We start from the raw sequence: 25,033 nt of genomic DNA on the forward strand, positions 1-25,033 counted from the left end.
AATGTAAACCATATGTGTATTAATGCATATTTTATCACATGCACAAAAACATTTGCTCTTTCTGAAGTCAAATGCAATGGTGCCTTGTTCTTTGGGTCTCTTTGTTAATGGTTGTGTCAAAATAAAGCTATTTACACAGGTCTCCAGAGGTCTTCTCACTTGCTATTATGACTGTTATAAAATTTATATCTTGCCATATTCAAAACACTATAGCTGATTCACAGTTATAAAAGCATACAAACAGAATTAAGGGCTACAAAACTATACAATTTCATGAAATCTGGTTAAAATTAAATTTCCAAACCTAAATTGCACCTTATTATCCATCATTACTGAGAATGATCAAGAAAATAAGCAATCTAAACGTCAAATAACTGGAAAAAGAAAACCATTGTTATAGACATCCTAAAAGATGACAGTGTGGGTATAGATATTATCACATAGACAGGATGGCCACTGAGAAGGCATGTCTTCAAGATTTCCACCCCATCTCTTAGAGGAGGCAGATCCGAAACACCCTTTTCCATGCAGAACACACAATTCAAACCCAATAATACTTAGAAGTACAACCATGTAGAACTTTATTAAACCGGCACTATGAAACCTAACGATAACTAATGCAGTGCACACAAAACTGGTAGCACCAAACTGAAGCCTGCCGTTACCTGCTCCAGGTAAGCAGGTTCTAAACCAATTGTCTTGCATCATGAGGACAAAGACATAAGTAAATATTGCCAAAGCCTTAGCTGAATCTGGGTTATGACTCCCTGACCAGAGATTCTACCTGGTGGCTAATCATTAGTTGTGGTCCAAAAGAACCTCCAGGCTCCTGCTTTGGAATGTGTGTATGTGATCCCATACAAAACCAATAGCAGAACCAGCATGATTCAGATGAATCTTACCTCCATCTTTTCTTTTAGTTTATTTTGTACGATCCAATCCCTCATAGCCTCCATACTATGTGAGGCTCTCCACTGCATCTCCACATCAGCCCAGGTTTGGGAAGTACAACCGGTTATCATCATTGTATTAAAGAGACCTCATCCCAAACTAACAGATGACCTCTTCCATCAATTTCATACCAAGGTTAAATTGCAGGAAGAGAGCTCTGAGACCTGTGGCACCCCACAAAGCAGTAGCCTGAAATTCAACCACTCATCTTCCAACATTACTGTCCAAAACTACCTATTCAGGAAGGAGTAGAACTACTGTAAAGGAATGGCCTTTCTCCCAGACCCCTCATTGCATCTTAACAGGTTCCTGTTAAGATGCAATGATTGGCAATATCAAATTGTTCTGAGAGTTTTACAGAGCTGAGAGGACTATATTCCCTTTATCTAGGACACAACAAAGGTTATTGAATAAAATGTCCTAATTTGCATTCACTTGAAAGAGATTGAGATAATCCATTTTATATAGGAGATTGTACGTGATGCACTTATATAGTGGGATCCATTTTCTTACTCATAACATTTAAAGCCTTGACTTTATTATATAGTTATATATTTCCTAGTTTGAGGCATTTAAGCATCTCCATCTCTCTCTCTCTCTCTCTCTCTCTCTCTCTCTCTCTCTCTCTCTCTCTCTCTCTCTCTCTCTCTCTCTCTCTCTCTCTCTCTCTCTGTGTGTGTGTGTGTGTGTGTGTGTATTGGTTATGTGGCAAAAAAACGGAAAGTTGTAGAGAATGTTTTTTAAAATGCATATCATAGTGGTGACATAATTTGATAACCGGAGTAATACGGTTATAATCAGTGCTAAGTATATTTGATTTAAATATTTGGCTTGGATAGAGGCCCTCCCAGCAAGCATAAAAGAACATAAAAAGCATTAATTTTGGATGTAAAGAGACTGAACTGATGCAGTTACCATATTAGTTCCAGCATGCATAGATGAATTTGCATATCATGCTAAATCACGAGATAGTTTACTGTTTTGCAGTTGATTTATCAAGTGACATGAACCCAGCAATTGTGGTTTGCAACCAAGTTTCATAGCTTACATGAATAAAGTACATTTTATTCAAGAAATCGTGATTAAACAGACCTTAGATTAGCCTGATAAGTGAATCTAGTCATATTTTAGATGTGGCCATTCCTTGCAAACTAATATATCTGTGCCAAGTTTGTACCACTTTGGACTGCAAACTTAGGTTTCATTTGGTCCCTATTTTAAAAATGTCTTTACATTAAAAAAAAAAACCTGTGTCGCAGAAAAGTCTAATTTAGACTACTTTTGTGGATTTAAAAAAGTAATAATATTCAGCCTTTAACATTAATTATGTACAACTAAATATTTTCTTACTACTAAATGAGATTAATTTTTAAAATACTTTAATTATTTAGTTAGCCTACATGTTGCTTTTTCCTAAAATAATTTCTTCCAGAGTAGCTTTGCACAATATTTATTTATTTGTTAATTAATTATATATTCCAAACTGCTAAATCTCTCAACTCACAGATGGTGCACCTTGAAAAGATCCTAGCCAATGCTGACTTTTATGTATGTAGATGATGAATGTGTTCTTAAATACTTCTTTGATACCAGAGCAATTTACAGGTTAGAGGATAATTGGAGAGGTACTTGAGAAGTTTGCCACACACAAGGAAGTTATTTGAGATGAAGTCTTTGAGCATTCTTATTCTCATCTAAATTTGAAGAAACTATTCATTAGAATGGAAACCAACTTATAAATGCTGGTTGGTGAAAAATATTGGTATGCAAAACATTTCAAATTTGAACTGTTTCAAGCAGAGGCACCAACAGAATTCTACAATTTTATCAGAATAACAAAATGGGCATCACAATATAAGCTATGCTCTTGATATATATGTGTCCAACATCATGATGCATCCATGAAGGAGGGAAGCTTATGCCAGGATATCTGTTTTATCATTCACACAAGCAACCCTTGTCCCCACATGTGCATGTCTCTGGTTTCAAGGTTTAAACACCGCATTGAACAGAGCAAAACAACTATTTTGGGTATGAAATGGGAGGTTAGGTCTTTGTAGAAGTGTTCCAAGTTTCATATAGCTCTATTTCTATATTGGAACACTCTGGAAAGGGTCAAAATGGAAGCATATTTCATTCCTATACTTGAAACAATCATTTTTATATCAAAATGGGGAATTTTTGTATATGTGCTTAGTAAAAAGGATTGAATTGGAAATAGGAAATTACACAACATTATAAAACTGTCAGGTTTCCAGGAAGGAAAATCAGTCCTTGCTCTAGAACAAATTGAGCTCAATTGTTATTGTTGTTGTTGGGTTTTTTTTATAAAAAAAACACCAAATCCCATTTTTAATGGCATTACTGTTGTGTGTTTTTGACAAGTATTTTTTAGATTCGCTGAGTAATTTTTTTCTTGGAAAATTTGAATGTATCTTCTAGAAATCATTACTTCTGATATAGATTACAGGTATAAAATGTTGCCTTATCTAAAGTATTTGTTGCCTTGGCTTATAATTCGTTATCTTGTCCACTGCTATGTTGACTTTTTCCTTCTGATAATTATCTCATTTGCAAAACCATTTTTTGATAACAGCAGAGCATTTGCTCTGAAAATTTGCTAAGTAATAAGGGCTTATGGAGATTAGAAAATCTTTATTGAATCTATATAAAATATTCTGTTTCCATAGGGGTCCATGGGAAGATCACATGTAGAACATAACTGAAATGGTACCCTCCTTCCATAGTAGACAATATTCAGAGGCATAGTCCTCTGGTAGTCATATTATTTTATAGTCCATTCCATGAATTTATATAGCTTACCAAAATATATCTCTTCAGGGCGTAGTATTGATATGTCTGCCTAGATCTGATCCATCTGCATGTCATGATGAATTAAATACTGTCTATCTATTAAAGGTAGGCAGTGTGATGACTGTAGGCAGTATCTACAGATAGTTCCCTTGATTCTTGTTAGGTTTCAAGCTCCATCTGTGATTTTGTTTTAATGAATCAGTGGAGAACTGACATTCCGCAGGCCCAAAAGCATTGGACCATGGTATTATCTATCTCCATGGCTGCCTTTGAGGCCTCTTTGACATCAATAAAGAATAAAAATAGTGGGAGGCAACAGAATTTTGGGAGAAATGTAGCCCAGTAGTTGAAGGAAAGCTAAACAAACTGGGGTAGTAGTCCCAAGGGGATGGCAGCCATTTTGTGAATTAGCAACATTCTCCCATTGCAATGATATTGGAGCAGTGCGCAAAATGAACTCCAAAATGGCACATCCTTGTGCTTGGATTGGAAGCTGAAGTTGGTGTAAAATATGATAGCCAAGCTACTAAATGAGGCACTTGACTGGGCACATAAGAACTAAACAAATAAGATTTGCATTGCTTAAGCCAGTGTGATAAATTAATCCAAATTATAGTGATTACCAATATTTGTACCAATCCTTTTCCAATCTTATTTGAATGATCAAGATGTCTGTTATTTATGCAGGTAATGATAGTAATTTTTCAACAAATCAGAAAGGATTTAAGATGATTGGTAAATGTAAAAGCAAACAAGATGAAATGAATGTTTAAACCTTTGTTTTTAATACAAGTAGCCCTCGACTTACAACAGTTCATTTAGAGACTGTTCAAAATTACAATGGCACTGAAAAAAGTGACTTATGACAGTTTTTCACAGTTACAACCTTTGCAGCTTCCCCATGACCATGTGATCGAAATTCGGATGATTGGCAACTGGTTCACACTTTATGACCATTGCTGTGTCCCAATGTCAGTAACCCCCTTTTGAAACTTTCTGACAAGCAAAGCAAAATCAATGGGAAGCCAGATTCACTTAACAACCGAGGCAAGAAAGGTCGTAAAATGGGGCAAAACTCACTTAACAAATGTCTCACTTAGCAACCTAAATTTTGGGCTCAATTATGGTTGCAAATTGAGGATTATATGTATATTAATAAAACAGCAGCAACTCATTAAACTGTCTAAATCTGGTCAGATATTCAAAAATAAATTTACCTGTGGTTCATTTTTGTTAGATAACTCCATAAGTTAGGTGCCACCTGAAAGGAGGAACAATGCATGTCCCTAATCTAGCTTCTTACCATGAGATAACAAATCCAAGACGTAGGGGATTATATCCATAATAGCTGCTGTTAAAATAATTAATTTTAGGCCTGAATTCTGTTACAAATATCACAGTCTTGATCTCATCAACTAAAGCCTTTTTAATATTTTTTGTGCATGTTATTTTTCTTAGGCCTAATATAGTCCACTTCAAATAAACTGAAGTTTAATACATACAAGTTCCTGGTCCTCAAGTTACAAGGCCATAATACAGAAAATACATTTCTAAAAAGAATGGGGAGTGTGTATGTGTCAAGAGAGAGAAAATGAAAGAGCTTTTAATAAGAGGCTGTGATTCAGGAGTGAATTTTGTTTTATTTTGCATCTTGAAGCATAATTCAGGATGTGCATAAAAGTAATGACTATATGATGAAATTGTTGTCTTCACTTGTTACTATTACTATAGTACTGGTGTTTTATTTTTATATTTTAGGAAAAACAAGTGTATTCATCATACTGAAAGTTCCATATATTACCATCTTCATTATATATTAATAGTGAAAGATTAATATAAAAAAATCTTAAAATATGCAAATGCATTATATTGCTAGATTCCTAAACAGGCAGTTACCCTTGTTATAAACTGGGAAATACCTTCATCAGATTGCAAAGATTAAAAATTTATTCAAATCTTAATATTTTCCCAAAGAAATCAATTTCTATGTCTTATCTCCAATATCTTTACATCTTATGTTTTTTGAAAAAGGTTATTCAGAATTGATGGCCCATAAACTATGACCTTAGATGCAACTTGCTTTATTATTACATGTGAGTTAGTTGATTTAATATTTTTATAGAGCTGGAGCCAGAGGAGTGTGTGTGTTTGTGTGTGTGTGCTTGTGGGCGCATCCATGCTTGTTTAAGAGTTTATAGCAAAAGCTGATTTCCCTCTTGTGCTTTTTCTCTTACAACCTTTCAGGCCTTAAAAATGCTCTCTAGTCATGCACTGCAGCATAAAGAGAGAGGAAAGGAAAAATGCGTTTTTTTTTTTTTTTAAATCTGGCAACGGTAGTTTTCATAAATGAAACCCACATATTCTTTGCCATTAACAATTTAGAAAGTGTGTGTGTGTGTGTGGATTGAACTAAGAAAAAGAAAATGTATGTATGGTATTTTTGAATAAGTTTGTATCTAAATATTGAGTTGAAAATCTGTGTGTCTCTTTTAAGCCTCCGGCTACCCACATATTTTAAGGACTCCAGGAGTGGCTTTTCCTGGGGATGTTGACAGTGCCATTAATAACATCTACGAGAAGAAGAATCTTCATCTTGCTTAATAGAGATTTTAAAACCAAGGCATGAATTTTGCCCCTTGCATCATTGTGATGGATGCTTCCTAAAAGACATTTTTATAATATAAAAAAGAGGAGGCAGACAGCATACATGTCAACTTTTGTCTTTTGTTTTTCATGTGAATCAGCCTAATCAACTAGTTATAATTGAGATAGTGTGTTGTTGTTTGGGAGGAGGGGTGTTATTAAGCAAGCACAGCCTTCCATCTTTGCTTTTTATGCCATTCTGGAGCAAATGCTTCCCCTTTTATTTGGAATTTTTTTTTCATTTGAATGTAATTGTAGAGATAATAATAGCTTACATTATCACAAGAAGGAAGAGCTTCATGCTGTGAATGCTGGTAGCAATGAATAGATGTAATCATAGGTTTCGGACACAACCATTTCTTTAGAGAAGTTTCATTGATCTCCACTGAAGCTTGGTAGACTGCTGTTTGATGACTTCAAGAATTAAAAGTTTGTTGGCTGTAGCCTATGTTATTATTAGATTCACTTTATTCTGGAGACTTTGGTAATAATCCTATATTTTGTACGGCTCTTAACTGTAACAACTAATAAAATAATTTTAATTGCTTTTCAGCAACAGGAGCAAGATCCAACTAATTTATATATTTCCAATTTGCCACTTTCAATGGATGAACAAGAGCTTGAGAACATGCTAAAACCTTTTGGACAAGTTATCTCAACAAGAATACTTCGTGATTCCAATGGCACAAGTCGTGGAGTTGGCTTTGCAAGGTAGGTTGTCATTCATGTAGTTTTTTTGAAATTGTGTTTCTTCTGGAGCCTTCACAGCTCTCTGAACTTGGCTCTTTGCTCACAGATGTCTCATACCCAACTAGATAAACTAGTGGTAGGTAACTAATAGGTAAACTACTAGGTAAACTACCCAACTAGTGGCACTGTTGATGTTTCCTAGTTGGGTAATGAGACATCTGTGATCAAACAACCAACCTGACCTACATATATTCTCTTCTATTGGATTGAACACTCCAGTTACATCACATTTCTTCAGTAAAGGGGCAAAGAGATTCTGAGATGGGAAAACCTGTCTGGCTTTGTTACAAAAATTAATTTGATTCAAAGATGATCATTTGAACAAACAGTACTGGCTCAACTAATTGGTCAAAAATATTCAACCATCTGAAAAGTAAGAGATGAGATATTTATATTAAGTAATATCTGTTGATCCCAATCATGTAATATTTGTATCTAAATGAAATAAGTCTTGGCTCCTAGGAAGCAAAGTTTCCCCTCATTTTTATTTGCTATTGTGAGGTTCAATTTAACTTTCATTGCTCTTGCAATTGAGAGGCAGGCAATCACTTACAGTACATAAGAGCAGTTTAGATTGCTGTCAGACAAGTAAGTAGTTAATTGACAGGCAGTTCCACTTGCATGCTTTTGTTCGTGAATATTATAGTCAGTTAAATGGCTTTTTATGTAGAAAAAAACTCAGCAGTATTACAAATATTTGACTTTGAACAAGCAGAACAGAAGTGTATTGATGATTTTGGTGTTGGAGAAGAGTCTTAAGAATACCACGGATAACCAAAAGAACAAGTAAATGGATCACAGAACAAATCAATCATTCTCATCTTGCCTTTTCTCAGCTATTCCTGGAAGGTTTCATTCAACAACTTTTGAAGAAACATAAATATCTCACACTTGCCATAGTACATAAGACTGCTTTTAAAATGTCTCATAGAACAAATCAATCCAGAGTTCTCATGCAAAGTACAAATGAACAGACTCAGCTGGTCTTTTTTATAGATTTTTTTAATCTTGTGATTGTTGTTTTGGACACATGTGAAGATCTGGCTCCCTTAAAAGTCCATAATGCAGGGGATGGGTACATGGTTAGGACTTCTGAAAGGCCCAATTGGGAATATATCTAAATATAATCATTTGAAGTTGGTCATTTCTGCCTCAAGAAAGAATTCCAAATCGATTTGTCTTAATAGCAATAGTATTTAGACTTATATACCGCTTCACAGTGCTTTATAGTCCTCTTTAAGCGGCTTACAGAGTCAGCCTATCACCCTCAACAATCTGGGTCTTCAGTCTTCCGACCTCAGAAGGATGGAAAGCTGAGTCAACCATGAGCCTGGTGAGATTTGAACTACCAAATTACAGGCAGGCAGCAGCCAGCTAAAGTAGCATGCAGTACTGTACTCTAACCACTGCGCCACCACGGCTCTTAATGATCCGTTTATTTGTTTTATAGAATCATAGAAAACTGATGGCAAGAAAAGACCCAGTGGTCCATCAAGTCTGCCCTTTGAGTGTTTATTGTTTGTTTTTTGTTTTGTATTAATTAATTTTGATTATTAAAATTATTTGTTCGATATAGACATGAGTTTATCCTAAGCATGTTTAAACTCAGTTTCTGATGATTGACCCACTAACTCTGCTGGAAATTGGTTCCAAGCTTCCACTAGTCTTTCTATGAAGTAATAACTTTCTATCGTTAAAATTTGAGTTTATGCTCCCATATCCTTGATTTTTGCTTAATATTGAAAATACTGCCTTCCAGAAAAGTCGGATGCCCAGTTTAGCAAGCGGGGGGGGGGTGTACCGATATGCCACCTGATGGTGTGAATTTGACACCCCGGCTCTAGTAATTTCTGGACTATTCATGATATTCTCAGGAATCTGCTCCAATGCCAACATACAAAAGTGTGATCAAAAATTATTCTTTTGCAAGTGTAAGATTGGGACAGCCTGCTTCATGAACCGTGGCGACACAGTGTTAGAATACAGCATTGCAGGCTAACACTGCCCACAGCCAGGAGTTTGGTTCTGAGAGGACTTGAGGTTGACTCAGCCTTCATCCTTCTAAAATTGAAAAAATGAGGACCCAGATTGTTGGGGGAAATGTGCTTAATTCTGTAAAACTGCTTAGAGAGGGCTGTAAAGCACTATGAAGCGGTATAGAAGTGCTATTGCTATTCATAATGCACATAAATTATCAACACTTTGCAGACTTGTAATAGGAGGAGTCCACTGGCACAATGGGGGAAATTAAACCTTCAGTGTTCTTCATTAAAGAAAACCCCTCCTAGAATTGGACAAGAAGGAAAGTAAAGTTGAGGCATCTAGTTACATGCAGTTGTAAAAATCTAGGTGGCTGCCCGAAACTGAATCCTTCTAACGCTATATTAACTATTCCAAGTGTCAGGAAAGTAGGTTAGGCACTGTGAAAATGAGCCTTGGGCTTCTGCATTCCCTCATTCGCTTCCAGTATGTCAGAAAATTAAGGTAGCTCAAGGGAGGAAATATCAGTATTTACAGGAAAAAGAAAGCACAGAAATGTTATGCCTGGCCAGTCGTGCTAATCTTTACCTTCTGCCTGAATCAAATCAACAATTTCATCAGATCATTGTAACCATACAGTAAAAGAATTGAAACTATTGTTTGTTTGTTTGTTTGTTTGTTTATAACATGTATTGGCCAATCATCTTACCACGGAGGAATTCTGGGCAGAAATATCCATTAATATAGTAATACCCTTTCTATATTTTAATAGGATGGAATCAACAGAGAAATGTGAAGCAGTGATTGCTCATTTCAATGGGAAATTTATTAAAACCCCACCAGGAGTATCTGGTAAGTGGTGTGGGTATGTGTATTTGTTTATATATGCACATGTTTGTTCATTCCTTGGAAAATGCACAGTTAATGAGTCTTAGAACTAGAGTATGAAAAGTGGAAGCAGAACAGAAATGTGTGTGTTGTATCATTGTTGTTGTTTTTAAAGCAAAACACTCCCGTTCCTTTTGTGGTGCTAATCAGACTCTGGGAGAAAGATAGAAGGAAGGGAGAAGGGGAGGGAGGATGGAGAGTGCCTTCCGTTCCCACCCTCCTCTCATAGTCCCTCCCTTATTATCTTAATTAACATGAGAAGATTGCTAGCCCCAGGCCAATTCAAGCCAATCCCTTTTGAACATGCAAACAGTCCATTCTTCTCTCAGCAGACAGTCATGTGGACAGACGCGACTTGTGAATTAGGCTATTGTCAGTGTCGCTGGCCATTCTTCTGTAGCACTTTTCTTGTACACTGAGTACCCTTTTGTGGGAATTTTCACATGATTGCAGAAACTCTGAAAAGGTTGCTGTATGTGAACAGGGAGATTACGGATACTGTTGCCTCTGGCGTTCAAACTATTCAGTAGTGCAAGCATTATTTATTCCACTTACTGTAACCAAAAGGAGACCAGACGGAAGACTAATATCTAATATTTTAGCACTAAGGCATACATTACAGTACTTCAAATTCCTGCAGCTGTAGTAAATAATTCTGGAATGTGTGTGCAGGAAGAGGAAGGATCAAATGAGTCTTCAGTTTTTAATTAGCTCACTTCGCATAGATTTCTTTGCTTGCTAGCACTGAATGTGACTCTTCATATGAAACTTTGGTACACATGTATATCATTATTTGAAGCTGATCGTGCGTTTTTTCTTTCATTGGCTGTTGTTGCTGCTGCTGATCATGCCACAATATCTTGTATGTTACTATTGCAAAAGCCGGGGGGGGGGGGATAATAAGAGTTGCTGTAAATAAAAATTAATGTATTCATTGACTGCTGTTAAAATCCCAACCCATTTTGTGATGGACAGCTCTCAACTTATGATAACTCATAATACTGCCAGAAGTGAACACCCTTTTATTGTCAACATCTGCCAGAATAGAGTAACATATTTCTCTATAGGATTAAAAAAAATAAAAAATAATGAACCAGAAGTGGGGTTCAAGATAAGAGGAGCACTTACTACATCCACCAACCAATTGATCAGTCAACAAAGGAAGCCTTTTTTTAACTCAATCAGGAAGAAAGCCTTTCTTCTACTTTCCAGTGATATTACAATGATATGACATTGGGAAGAGCAGGGCTGAGCAGCAGAATTTAGATTAAGAAAGAATTGGAAGTAAATGTGATTTATCTCATAATTGTTATATGCCCAAACCATACCGTTCAGTATTGTAGACCTTCTTAACAAATATATGTTCTTTTTCCATATTCTTACTAGTGGCTATTGCTTTGCTCATTGATATTCTCTGAAAAGTCAGCCGCTTTTGAGGGGCCCCATGCTGACCAGAAGGACATAGCTTTGTGGGAAAAGTAAATAAAATTAAGACAAACTCTTCTAATTGCTAAGGAATTCGTAATACTCTCTTTGGCTGCCTGGAGAGCTATGATTTGATTAAAGTTATGGGGAATTAACAGTTGGGTTTCTGAAATTCATTACAAGCTCCCAATGATTAACTCTGACTCTTCCAGAATATTGATACTGTATATGTGATAACAGCTACTGCTGCATCTTGAAATAAAAAGAAACTTAAATAGCTTGTGGTAATTGTCTCTGATAGGATAAGCTAGATTTCATCTTTAATGTTGGAAACAGTGTTTGCTAATGCATGAAAAGTAAATAGACTTGAGTTTAATGCAAGGAAGCATTTATAATACGACAATCACCTAATAAGATTTTAATGTTTGCTTTGTCCTTAAAAGTAATGGATTAAGTATCTGCCATTTTTTTATCTCTATTGTTTATGGTTTTTTTTATTATATTGTTATGAGCCGTCCAGAGTCATTAAGAGTTGGGCAGAATATATGTTTAATAAATCATTGATCACACAATCAGCCAGATGCTTAAGACTGGATTTGACATTTTTGTCTAGACCTTTCCAAGCACCTGGTATAGGCAGATGTTGTTGTTTAACAATATTAATGGTATCATCGTAGGATGTAAGTTGTTCTAAGTAAATCAGCCAGATGTTCAGGTGGGATTTGACATTTTTGTCCACCTATTGAATACTTCCCATGGACCTGGAATAGGCAGATGTAGATGTTTGATTGTGTTAGAGGTATCTTCGCAAGATGTAAACTGTTCCAAGTAAAGCTGGTTTTTGCAATTGACTGATGTTGAATTTGTCAATGCTGATGGTGTTCAAGTGGTACTCCAGTTGTTTTGGGATTGCACCCAAGATACCTATGACTATGACTTTACTTTCATTTGCTACGGTCAATCTATTTCTATTTGCAGGCCTCTGCATTTGGTTATCTTCTCCAGTTCTTTCTCTTCTATTCTGCTGTCTCCAGATATTGCCACATCTGTTATCTGGACTTTTTTTTAACCTTTTTTAATCAACAATTGTTAAGTCTGGGGTGTTATGTGGCAGGTGGCTGTCTGTTTGGAGTCTAAAGTCCCAGAGTACCTTAGCTTCTTCATTTTCTATTAGTTTATCTCTTTTATGGTCTTACCAGTTCTTGCTTTCAGGCAAATGATATTTCTTGCAGATCTTCCAATGCACCATTGTTGTTACTTTGTCGTGCCATTGTTTGTAGTCAGTCCGTACAATATTCGTGCAGCAACCAGGTGGTCCACTGTTTCTCAGGTTCTTTGCAGAGGCAGCACTTGCTATCTGTTGCTGTCTTCTCAATTCTGGCTTTTTATGCATTGGTCTTGTGAAGGCTTGGTCTTGTGAAGCCAGAATTAGCCCTTCTGTCTCTTTTTTTCAACTTTCCTGCTCTTAGACATTGCAAGTTGTTGTTATTGTCTGCTTTCCCTGCTATTCTTTAAATGTACTGGCCATGTAATGTTCTGTCTTCCCATGTCTATTTTCTGTTCTTCATTTGGTCTTTCTTATAGGCAGGTTTGGTCTCTACAGTACTAGGCAGGCCTCCCTGGTATACTAGCTTCAATGCATCTTCTTCATTGTCCTTAACATATTTTCTCATGCCCTTTTTTCTTCTTCAATTGTCTGATATACTTGCAAGATTCCACGCACACCTGTTTTCCTTGGTAAATAGAGTCTGGCAACATTGTCGTGTGGATGAAGGGCATGATTCATTGTCATTATTTTTCTAGTCCTTTAATTCTGCTTGAGTCTAGTCTGCCATTCCATCTGTGTATCTAATGACTGGAATTGGCCAAGTGTTTATTGTCTTGATGGTATTTCCTCCACTGAGTTTGGACTTTAATTTCTTCTTCACTCTCCTGATATTTCTAATATTTTTCTTGGTTTTGTTGTGCTTGATGTCAGTCTGAAGGATGCCCAAATATTTATAATGATCATCTTCATCTAGACTTGTCATTTTATTTACATAGGACATCTTGATTCCTTCAGCTTTCCCCATTTGATGATAAACAGGGCATATTTGTCCAGTCCAAAGTCTATTGCAATATCTTAACTACATAAGTGGACATGTTGAGCAACGATTATATTTCAGATGGTGTTTTTCCATGCAGCTTCAAGTCGTCCATGTAGAGAGTGTGGGATATTATTATTAAGGTATTATTAATAGTAATAATTCAGTTAATTATCAAAGGTATTAGTTAATACCCAGCTGACTGGCATATGATGCAATCAACTCTCTAGAACCAGACAAAAGACTTTTGTCCTTTTTTTCCTGTGCTTCCTCTAATAGCATCAAATTCCTTGCTTGTGTTTATATGTCCGCATAGTTTCTGACTAATGGTCTGAATTTGAACTGTTTGAAGTTGATATCTCTGTTCTGAGCTTGGAACAGCTGTTTTGTGTTCAAAACAGTTGTTTTGGTCTTTAAATGGATTGTTTTGGGGCATTTTGGAATGACTGAAATTGATTCTTTCAAATAGTTATTTTGAACTCAAAATACAGCTGTTTGAATTCAAAATGGTTTGCATTCAGAACGTCTTATACATTGTCACTTATGACCTGTCTTGTATACTCTTCTGATGTCTGGCTTGCTTCTTTTTAAATTCAGATTTGCTCCTTGGCATAGTGAAAAGGGCAAGGTTTGCTTCATTCCAGCTTCAGAAGAGGCAGTAGTTACTGTCTGTTAGCAGCACAGCTTATTTCTGTGTAGGACACGGATTAAAAAAATCTGTCAAAAAACAAATTCCTGCTAATGGGGGACTGTTGGCTAAATCAGCAACCTTGGTTTGGATGAGAAAAGTCTGCAAAAACAGAGAAGTCAGGACATGTTACTGAACAGATTTGGATGGAAAACCATCTAAAAAAGACATGCTGTCATATCCTTCTAAGCTGAAAAAAACATCTGGAATCAAATGCAGAATGGCCAAATAGGTTGACAGGAGAAAAAGCTGGGACTCTTGGATAGCAAGATGTTCAGGAAATGCTGAATAAACATATCTCTCTCTCTCTCTCTCTCTCTCTCTCTCTCTCTCTCTCTCTCTCTCTCTCTCTCTCTCTCTCTCTCTCTCTCTCTCTCTCTCTCTCTCTCTCTCTCTCTCTCTCTCTCTCTCTCTCTCTCTCTCCCCTCCCTCCCTCCCTCCCTCCCTCCCTCCCTCCCTCTCTTTTATTCTATTAAACTTTGTAAGAAGCATTTATCTAGAAATGTTTTTATACTACAGTGTGCAAATGAAGTACTTGGAAGCTTTGGGCATCTGTCCCATTTTCAAAAAAGCTACAAATAGCCTAGGCAAGTGACAATCATAGTGGTAGTATATCTATTAACCCTGTGCTTTTAACTTAGCACCATACAGACATAGGATAAAAATAGCAATTCATACTATAACATATTATAAACATTTCTAAAATCCCTTATAGAATAAGGGACCTCTAAAGTGCAAGATCCCTGACAGTCTACAATATTAGGGCTATTCAGAAAGAACTAAGGAAGCATTAAAACCTATTCAGTTCTTGCTGTTGTTGGAATAGAATAGATATAAGGCTAAAGAAAGTTGGTAGTGTTAGCAAGAATATGTATGAAAGTACAGTAGCTGCAGAGTTATGCTGTAAGGGCCATTGTTAGAAACAAGAACAAACTTAAGAGAAATGAGGAAATCAAGACTTAATATGTGTGAAATCAATGTTCAAATAAGGACCAAAGGAACCGAGTTTTGCCCTTGCCTCTCCATTTATTTTCTTGTGATCCACTGTATTGAAAAAAACACTTGAAAGGGATTGCCATCAGTGATTTACAGTAATGACTGTTTAGGGTCCTCCCACGGGCACCTAGGTCTAAGGCTTCCTCTCTAGGCATCCCACTTGCTACTATTCCATAATGTGCAATCTAGAAGGGAAGTGCTTATTTGCATAATTTTAATTGTGCTGTGGAGAGCACTCAAATAATGCTTGGGGCTTGCTACCCAAATGAGTTACTTCAGCACTAAAACAAGGGAAAATGTTCCTGAATGTGGAGAAAAAGGAAGGAATATCATTGAGGCAGGCACTGCTCTCATTTCTATTTTTTAAATAAATTGGTGTCCTGGTATGTGAGTCCAGTTTTCTTAAGCTTACTTAAAATGAATTCCAGTCAGAGGAACATAGGTGTAAATAGGCTGTGGTTAAGGTCCTATTATATATTTTGTTTCCAATTGTCCAACCAGACAATTGAGTAGAACTCAAGAAATCTCCACAAAGCAGAGAAGAGGAAGATCTTAATGAGGGGATATCAGACAGATTGTAAACTGTTGGGGCATAGGGTCATGTAATCCAGTAGCCAAGAATAGGACAGAAATTTGAATAATTTCATTCCAGAATTCTTGGTACTCAGTTCTCCATATGCAAGGTTAAATGGGATTTATATCCTTACAGCAAGGAGGGAAGCATAGTGGCTATAATAACAATAGTATTTAGGCTTATATACCACCCCACAGCCCTTTACAGCACGCTCTGAGTGGTTTTACAAGGTAAGCATTATTTTGAATATTGCACCCAATAATCTGGGACCTCATTTTACCAACCTCAGAGGGATGGAAGACTGACTCAACCTTGAACCCTATCAGGATCGAACTGCATCTGTGGGCAGAGTTTGCCTATCATACTGCACTTTAACATTGCATGATGATGATGATGATGATGATGATGGAGGAGGAGGAGAAGGAGGAGATGATGATGGTTTACATTTACATCCTGCTTTTCTTCATCTGTTCCTGAGATATTTCATCCAGCAGCATCTAGAGAATGATAAATGCCCCACATTTGCTAAAATATGCAAAACTGTGTTTCAAATGTTTTTTTTTTAAACACAAATCAGTCCAGTTTGATCTACCCAGTTTTGTCTAGGGAGCCAATTTCATATAGTAAGAAAGGCTAGGGCTATGCCTCCAGGAACCTCTCCCACTCCTGAGGCACCCCATGCTCTGCTTAACAACCTGCATGTTCATTTAACAGTTCATTGGGGAGAATAGTGATGGGAGGTCATTAAGTGAGATGCTTCACCTAGCTGCTATTGCAGCATGCAACTGAACATAGGGTCACATCTTGAGGACTACCTTGAGCAACTTAATATGGTTTAATAATGTACAATTGAAAATCTGGGGAGGGAGGTGATGAAGAATACAGTACATTCTTTTTCTGATTATGTTACTAAACATATGAACCCATTGAAAGTGGTTACCGATCACTCACTATCAAGATAAAATAATTTTCAATTCAATTTGTGTGCTAAAATTATATTTCTTGCTGAATTATCTTTCTGCTAAAAAGTTTCAGCGTGTTTTACTGGAAATGAGGGTTAAACAGGTATTAGTAAGGAAACTGGCTGAGAACATACTTCTGAATATCTAGCCCAAGTAATGTAATCTGAGTGTAATTCAGTCTAATCCCTGTCTTTATATTTTATAAAAATAACAAACTGATTTTCCTGAAAATTGATAAATTACTGGAACTCACAGGTAATGGAGAAATCTCAAAACAATTGTTCACAACAATTTTAGCTTTGTTCACTGTAGAAATGTGTAGTAAAGAAATAATTCCCACTACAACATGTCCTATCATTATAAATAGCATTCAATTCAAAAGCACCACGTGAAATGCAAATTACTGCATTGCTAATGCAAAATGGCAGCAGGAGTGGTTGGGATGATTAGACATCCCAGAATTCTCAAGCTTATGGTTTATATCTTTCATATTATTATTTTGTGAGACAGGGTTTATATAGTCTATGGGATGTTGTTTGCTGAAAATCAGTGAAGCAGGAAAATTATTATTAGCTGAAAGTATTAACAACCGACTTTATGGTAGTGCTTCTATGGAGTCATTAAGTGTATTACAAGGAAAGGGAGGAACAGCTGTGTTTTAGTCAAAATAGTTCTGTTCAGTCAGCCATTCTATGATAAAATCTGAAGAAAAATGGAGCCACTAAAAGCCCACGTAAAAGTCAACAGGAAGAAAGCTAATTGCATCTCCTGGGGGAAAGAAATTCCATATATATAGTGTCACTGCCAAAAAGGACCTCTTTTTTTTGTATCTGCCAGCTTCCACCCATCATGTTTGTAGCTGACACATTCCTCTTAACGTGAACTTTACAGTTCAAATTACATTTGCAGACTATTTTCAGGTATTCATTCATCATTCTATCTTTCCATACAGAAGTACTTAAAAATTAAAGCATCATCAAGATTCAGTCTTTCAGAGCTTAAAGCAATCTTCCTCCACTCACTAGATTTTTTTATAATAGAATTTCTTAGAATCCCTAGCCATTGAATATGTTTATGAAGTTAGATAAAAACTTCAGTTTATAATGAACACGTTACATATTACAATCTCATAAAATGTAGAATATCAGAGTTGGAAGGGACTTTGGAGATCTTCCAGTCCAATCCTCTACTCATACCCTATACCATTTCAGAAGGTTGCTGTCCAGTCTCTTTTTAAAAGCCTCCAGTGATGGAGCACCCAGAATTTCCAAAGGCAAGATGTTCCACTGGCTAATTGTTCTCACTATCAGGAAATTTCACCTTAGTTATAGGTTGGATCCCTCTTTGATTAGTTTCCATCCATTGCTGTCTTTGTAATTCTGATTTAAAGGGCAGAAAAGGATGGATGGATGGATTTGCATTCAAACCATCTATATTTGCCCTCCAACCATGTAGGTGTGAATGTAATTTATCTCGGAATATCCTTGGCAACTGGCATGTATTTGTGATGGTTGCCTTGTCCCATGTTGTGATCTCCTTTTGTGAGCTTCTGATAAGTAGTCAGTGGGGAAGCTGGATTTGCTTAATGACCATGTGACAACTGCAGTGATTCGCTTAACAGCTGTGGCAAAAAGGTTATAAAATGGGATGCCGTTCACTTAATAACTGTCTTGCTTAGCAGCAGAAATGTTGGGCTCGATTGTGGATGTATATCAGGGATTACCTGTACCTCAGTTGGTGCAGAATCTCTATGAACAGGGAAGCTGTGCAGTGTATCATCTGTATTTAAAGGGGATTGAAAGGAGTATGTTGGTTAAGCAGGACTAAAATTTAAAAACATACTTTCTTTGGATTAAGAACTGCTGAACAGTTGCACTAGAAAGATTCTGTTTCGGCATAGATATAGCAATAGGAGCTGTTGAATTCAGTGAGACTTATGACAATAAATATTACAGGCTTGCACTTGCTGAATCCAGATACCACAAACTTTCTCTCTTTTCTCTCTGTGTGCACACATGCCTGCCTATTTTCAAAAGGATAAATTCGCTAAAAGCTAGAAAAAATTGTATCTGAATATGAAGATAGGAGACTTTTGTCTTAAAGAACTTCTGCCTTAAAACTAATGAGAAAAACTCTAACATGAATGCACTAGAGCAGTGGTACTCAACATTTTATTCACCATAAACCCCCTATAAAACCTTTTGTGCCCACGGACCATGGCTACACACCACCAAGACTTAACTCAAGATTTAAATTGTAATATTTCTTCAAACATTTGTGGATTTGCTGGGATGACATTGCAGCCACTCCAGAGGTCAATGGACCACAAGTTGAGAACCTCTAGTCTAGAGCATTTCTCTGTGTCAGTGAATAAATCCTCTATTAGTGTATTTGTCTACCTTTACTATTATCTAATGTACAATTGTACAATTGTACAATAAACAGAAAGGGGAAAATCAGTAGTTGAAAATGTACTGAGTTGAAATGAGCATTCTCCTACAGAGAGTCCTCGCTTAATGACTGGTTATTTTATGACTATTTTATGACTTTGAAGTTATGACAGCCACAGAAAGGGGGCTATGCAGCACTCTGGCCATTATAAATTGTCTCTCCTAATCCCTATAGTCACGTGAATGCATGTGGGATGGATCATCTTTACAATAGGTCATGATGTTCTGCATTCTTGTGACTATAATTCAATATGTTTTTTGCTGGTTTCGGCCCATTCACATGAATACATTCACTTAATGACCACTGTGTTCACTTAGCAACTGCCACAAAAGAGGCTAGAAAATTATTTCTGTTTATAGTAGTGCTTTAACTTAATAATTTCAGGATCAGTTCAGGTCATATGTCAAGGACTACCTGTTACTTTATATTCATCTTACTGACTTGGCTGGATGTAAAGATAATAGTCCTATTGATTCAGTAATCTGCACACATTTATGTATACTAGGTTGCTGATCTAGATAATTAAGATATATAAGATGGCACTCTTCAAATGGTGGGAAGAATATATATCATTTTGTAATCCCAGAGACTAGTGCATCAAATTAATCCTAAAGGATTTTGTTTAGCTCCTACAGAACCTTTGTTGTGCAAGTTTGCGGATGGAGGACAAAAAAAGAGACAGAATCAGAACAAATATATACAAAATGGAAGAGCATGGCACAGAGAAGGCGAGGTGAGACTTGTAAGTTCTCATTTCAACCTTTTAATGTTTATGTGTGTAGATTAAGAAAGTAATGTAAATAGTACTTTGTTTTGTCATTCCTCTGTATTGTGCAACAGGGTTTTACAATTCTGTACTATTTGCCTTCTTGATAATATAAACATTGAAATTAAAATCATAAATATGCAATCCCTTTTTAGGGATGTTTTCTTTTATTTTAATTTTGTTAAAAACTACTGCTTTGTGACTAAGAGTCGAATCAATAAGAGCAATAAACAAAATGCAATAGAATCAAAATTGCACGTCAGCAAAGGAAGGAAATGGCAATCAAATATCTTTTAATCGAATCAAACCATAACCTAATCACAGCACTGTGAAGCGGAATAGCCTCTAAGTCAGGTCAGAAAAGCAAGGGGCATTGACACACACCTCCAAAGTTTCATAAACATTTGAAGGCTTCTTAGTATTTTAGCCAGCTGGTGCATCTCAAGGGAGGAGCTCCAACTATTGCTATTCTTGAAAATACCCTCTTTCCTAACACACATGTGGAGTCCATATTGTGTGGTTTAACAGCTCAGCTACATTCTGGCACATGGTTATGTGAGCACATTTCTATCATGAGTCAGCATATCCTGAAAGGTTCGGTAAATAACAAGATATATAGTAGCTGAGATTTGCATTGGGCTTTCAAAGCATGCTTGTGGAAAGTCAGGGCAGTGCAATGGTGCATTGCAAATACTCTCGTTGGGGGATATGTGGCTGAGTGCCAAAGCTAAATTAACGTGAAAATATGTTTTGATTGGAGCTCTTGTGTTTCATTGAATAAGTACTGAAATGCCTAAATACTTTACTTTTTGTATATCAATTATGGTAAAAAAAACATTTCTTGAAATACTCTGCTGTCATTGTATCATTTTTTATTAATTCAAACAGATGGGCTGGTGTTAATGTTTCGATTGGGTTACTAACCATTGCTTATTGATGATTAATTGCTCCTTTTCCTAAAGGCTGGGATGACACTCACTTACGATCCAACTACAGCTGCTTTACAAAACGGGTATGTAAATTAAGCACTTAATAAATGCAGTTGATTTTCCTGTATCTTTTAAAAAGTTAATAATGAAGATATATGTATTTTCTAGATTTTACCCCTCACCATACAGTATTGCAACAAACAGAATGATCACTCAAACATCTATCACGCCATATATAGCTTCTCCAGTTTCTACATACCAGGTGAGTATTTCAAGGTTAGCAGAATTAACAGTAGAATTATGTTTCCTTTATAAGTGACTCATCTGTATTACACAAATTAAAAAGCCTTACCAAATCTGGGCATATCTAGATGAGGAGCCCTCAGTTCTCAAATTCCCTCAAAAGCCCATTGATAAGAGCTCTAGAAATTAAGGATTATCCATCTGGAAGGAAAACAGGTTGAGGAAAGCTGGTGTAGAATGCCAAAGGTAATGCAAAACTACATTGAATAGCTGTAGTGTAAATTCCACACAAATTTCTGAGTAAACAGCTCCTTGGTTTCCTGTTGTATAGAAATTGATAGGTGCAGCTGGGGGGGAGGGGGGGATAAAAGCTTCTGTCATTTAAAAATATTGCTAAAATAGAAGTAATGCATTGTGTTTGAGGGAACCTTGAAAACATCAGATTATTTATCAGATTTGCTGAAAGGAAACAGGCCTGCCCCCCAAAAGCTTGCTTACTCACTATGAGAGTAAAGAACCTCCCTAAAAGTGTATGTTAGTACATTTTATAGGAAAGATCCCTGGAGTACTTATAGATTATTTTGTAAGCCTTCAAGTAGATCCTCCTGTTCACTTCCTTTCTATTTAGTGCAAGATCTGACAAAACATTGAGAGATAAACCCAAGGAACCTCCTTCAGGGTTGAGGAAAGAGTGAGCAATCTCACACTTTCTTTAACTCGACATCTCTCTTGGGAAGGTTGTGTAAGATCAGACTCCAGAGACCGTGCTAGCTTCAGTGGTTCAGAAGAGGGAAAGAAAGAAAACAAAAACAGTGTTACTGAGAACGGCTAAACCACTGCCTTTTCCTCTTGCCATCAGGGAGTAAAATTGGCTTGGTTAAGGGCAAAGGAACTCTTTCAGCCAATGTGGATCCCTGCCCAGTCCCAGTCTGCTGAGGGTATTGATTGGTGATTGCCCAGTGTGCGATTGCCCAGTGTGCTTGGGAGGAAGGCCCTGCCAGACAGGAAGGCACAGGGAAATCAATCCCACATTCTACTGAAGGGGGTTAATAGCTTTTGCAGACTTCACTGGCTGCTACTTCTGAATCCTCCTCCAAATGAAGCTTTTGAGTAAGGGGTGTGGATAAATGGCTCTAGTTCTCCCTCTTCAGGGGTGGGTTTCAAAAAATTTTACTATCAGTTCTGTGGGCATGGCTGGGGGGAGCATGTCACCCACTTGCCATCACCCATGCCAATTGAGTCACATCCCCCCCCCCCCACCTAGCCATGCCCACAGAACTGGCGAAAATTTGTTTTGCTAACTGGGAGGCTGGCAAAGAAGCCTTGCTTTCCTCTCGGAGGAAGGACGCAGGGATGCCAGCCCGGGGCTCGCATCCCTTACTGCTCATTGCCACCACCCCTGCCAGATGGAGCATTGGAGGCCAGGCCGATCCCGGCCACATGCCCACTGCTTTGCTGACCAGGCAGAGCCTGGGTTGCAGCCAGTGGGGAGGAGCCATGCATGGGGTGAAATGGGAGGCACCCCTCTGGCAAAGGCTCCACATGGATGGCAAGGGAATGGCTCAGCAGCAGGGAAGGCTGGCCATGCCTCCTGGCTCTCGGAGAAAAGAGGCAGGGATGCTGGCCCAGGGCTCACTTGCTTTACTGCTCACTACCCCTGCCGGACAGAGTGTTGGAGGCCAGGCTAGTCCCGGCCGCTCGCTCACCGCTTTCCCAGCCATCCACCCAGTTGACCAGGCAGGGCCTGGGCTGCAGCCAGCGGGGAGGGGGGGTTAGGCAAGCATGAATGCTGCTTACCCATGTGTAGGCAGGAGGAGGCAATTCTGTGGATCCACGTGGTCAAGGCGAGGCAGGGTGAGCATCCGAGCAGGCTGGTTCGGGGCATGTCCAGCCAGCCATTCGGCGACCTAGGCCCAATTCCCTCTACCGGTTCACCCAAACCAGTCCGAACTGGGAGCAACCCACCTCTGTCCCTCATTCAAAATTCGACTTAAATATAGTACATGTGTATGCACAGAACAAAGAGTGTGGTTGCAAGGTTGTTTTTCTTTACAGCCTGCTTTGTGTATGTACTATGTGTTCATAAAGGCCAACTTAATTTGTACCCATGTTTATCCAATCAAGATATGAACCTGTGAAACTTGCCATTCTGAACTTTCAGTATGCTGTTTTACAGTTCACTGAAAAGGAAAATGGAGGTATCAACACCTAGCAGTCATTATAGAATTAAGACATTCATAAGCAGCACATTTATTTTAGGTAGAAACCTTTCAAGATTTTTTTTCTCTCAAAATGTCCAGATGATCCTTATCAGAGCCAAGGTAGACTTTCCCCCAGTTCTAACTTTGTCTGATTAAGCTCTATTAACTGTTCCTTTCATCCAGAGTATTCATCCCAAATGAAGGACATGTTTACAATCAAGTTTTAAACTTAACTGCAGTCCGAGTTTGACAGTTCTAAGGCTCAAGAAATAACCTTCTCTACTGTAAATCCCAATTGGTCTTTTTAAAAAAAAGGAAACAGATGTTACCGCTTAGCCAGACCCCTCCCTCGGCTTTGTTGTCTGTGAAAACTCTGCTGAGGGGATCACATCCTGTACCTTTGCAATGTCAGATCGGGATTGCTGGTATTCAGCTTTCTGCTTATGGTTAAAAAAAGGGAGGAATTGTTTACAGCTTAATCATTTGTGGTACTGCACTAATACATTTTGGGTGGAGCGTGGCGGGGATTATAGTGTCTTCTAAGTAAAGGGTAGTGTGAATTAACAGTCTTTCAGGTTGTCCTATATTGGCTCTGGAATTTTCATCTCTTGCAGCCAGCCTATCAACTTAAGCCACTTCCCAACCTTGAGGCTTCAGAAGGTGGTCAAGTGCAGTGAAAACTTAGGATGATAGCTGTCATCCAACAATATCTGTGAACTTAGCATTATTGAAAGCTACATAGTTGAAGATACACTGAACATTCTGTAAGCAATGCATAATTAATACAAATTTGTTAAAAGTGGTTTTTTGTTTTATTTTCCAGGTGCAGAGTCCCTCCTGGATGCAGCCTCAACCATATATAATGCAGCATCCTGTAAGCATGCACTATTTCTCTTAATGTTGCTCTGACTCTGCTCTTGGAATGGGAATGGGGAGAATGGGAATTGTTACTACCTTTATGGATTTATATAATCAGAGCTGGACTATATAAACCCATATACCTATATTCTATAGCAGGCACAAAATACTGCATACACTAAACTAACCATCCAGAGTTGCTGGAAGTCGGGCATCAATCTAATACAACATTATACAATCCATCACCATTGATAAATTCCATCTTATCCTTAAGCCCCCTCATCTAAACAACCAAGTGACTGTTGGATCAATTTTATCCACCTCTGTTGAAACAAAATAATAGCTGTAAGTGGGAAGCAAAGATGGAAAGCTGTAAAACTGGAATGAAAACCTATGATTATACTGTATACTGCCTGGAAGATACTAGAGTGATTTGTCACGGGTTGTCATATACCTGAAAGGCACTAACTTGGGGATAGCTATAAATACATATATACATGCACAAACAGGTATGTGTGTGTGTGCCCATATCTTTAGATACACAGTTCCTGGCAGGAAATCCTAGATCTATCACTTCTGAAGCTTAGGAGTCCACTTAGGAAATGTATTGTGCTCACTTCTCCCACTGAATTTAGTTTAGAGAGACTTGAAGTCTATATCTGGGGCTGGGTGATATTGTACAGCCATATATGGAGCCCATTAAAAATACTTCACTAACTGCCCTGGTAAAATAATTTGACCAGAAATATTCTTACCTATAGAACAAACTAGCCATACTGGATTAGACAAATGTTCCATTTAATCCAGCATCTTGTTTCTTGCATGCTGCA

The 25,033-nt window shown here is 37.6% G+C and overlaps 1 protein-coding gene across 4 annotated transcripts in view; it reads left to right on the top strand.

The window, feature by feature from the left end:
- The window catches only part of RBMS1 (RNA binding motif single stranded interacting protein 1), a 137,598-nt gene that overhangs the window by 105,352 nt on the left and 7,213 nt on the right, over window positions 1–25,033 (top strand). For 3 of the 4 annotated variants that reach the window (XM_032216081.1, XM_032216103.1, XM_032216096.1), the window contains exons 5-10: window positions 6,962–7,119; window positions 9,911–9,990; window positions 19,833–19,948; window positions 20,935–20,984; window positions 21,070–21,163; window positions 24,169–24,219. In XM_032216081.1, the coding sequence (XP_032071972.1) occupies window positions 6,962–7,119; window positions 9,911–9,990; window positions 19,833–19,948; window positions 20,935–20,984; window positions 21,070–21,163; window positions 24,169–24,219 (549 nt within the window). The remainder of the gene's footprint in view (window positions 1–6,961; window positions 7,120–9,910; window positions 9,991–19,832; window positions 19,949–20,934; window positions 20,985–21,069; window positions 21,164–24,168; window positions 24,220–25,033) is intronic. The other variant, XM_032216089.1, reaches the window with a different exon arrangement.

This window comes from Thamnophis elegans, chromosome 1, assembly GCF_009769535.1.
Source record: "Thamnophis elegans isolate rThaEle1 chromosome 1, rThaEle1.pri, whole genome shotgun sequence".
In the NCBI taxonomy this organism is placed as follows: Eukaryota; Metazoa; Chordata; class Lepidosauria; order Squamata; family Colubridae; genus Thamnophis; species Thamnophis elegans.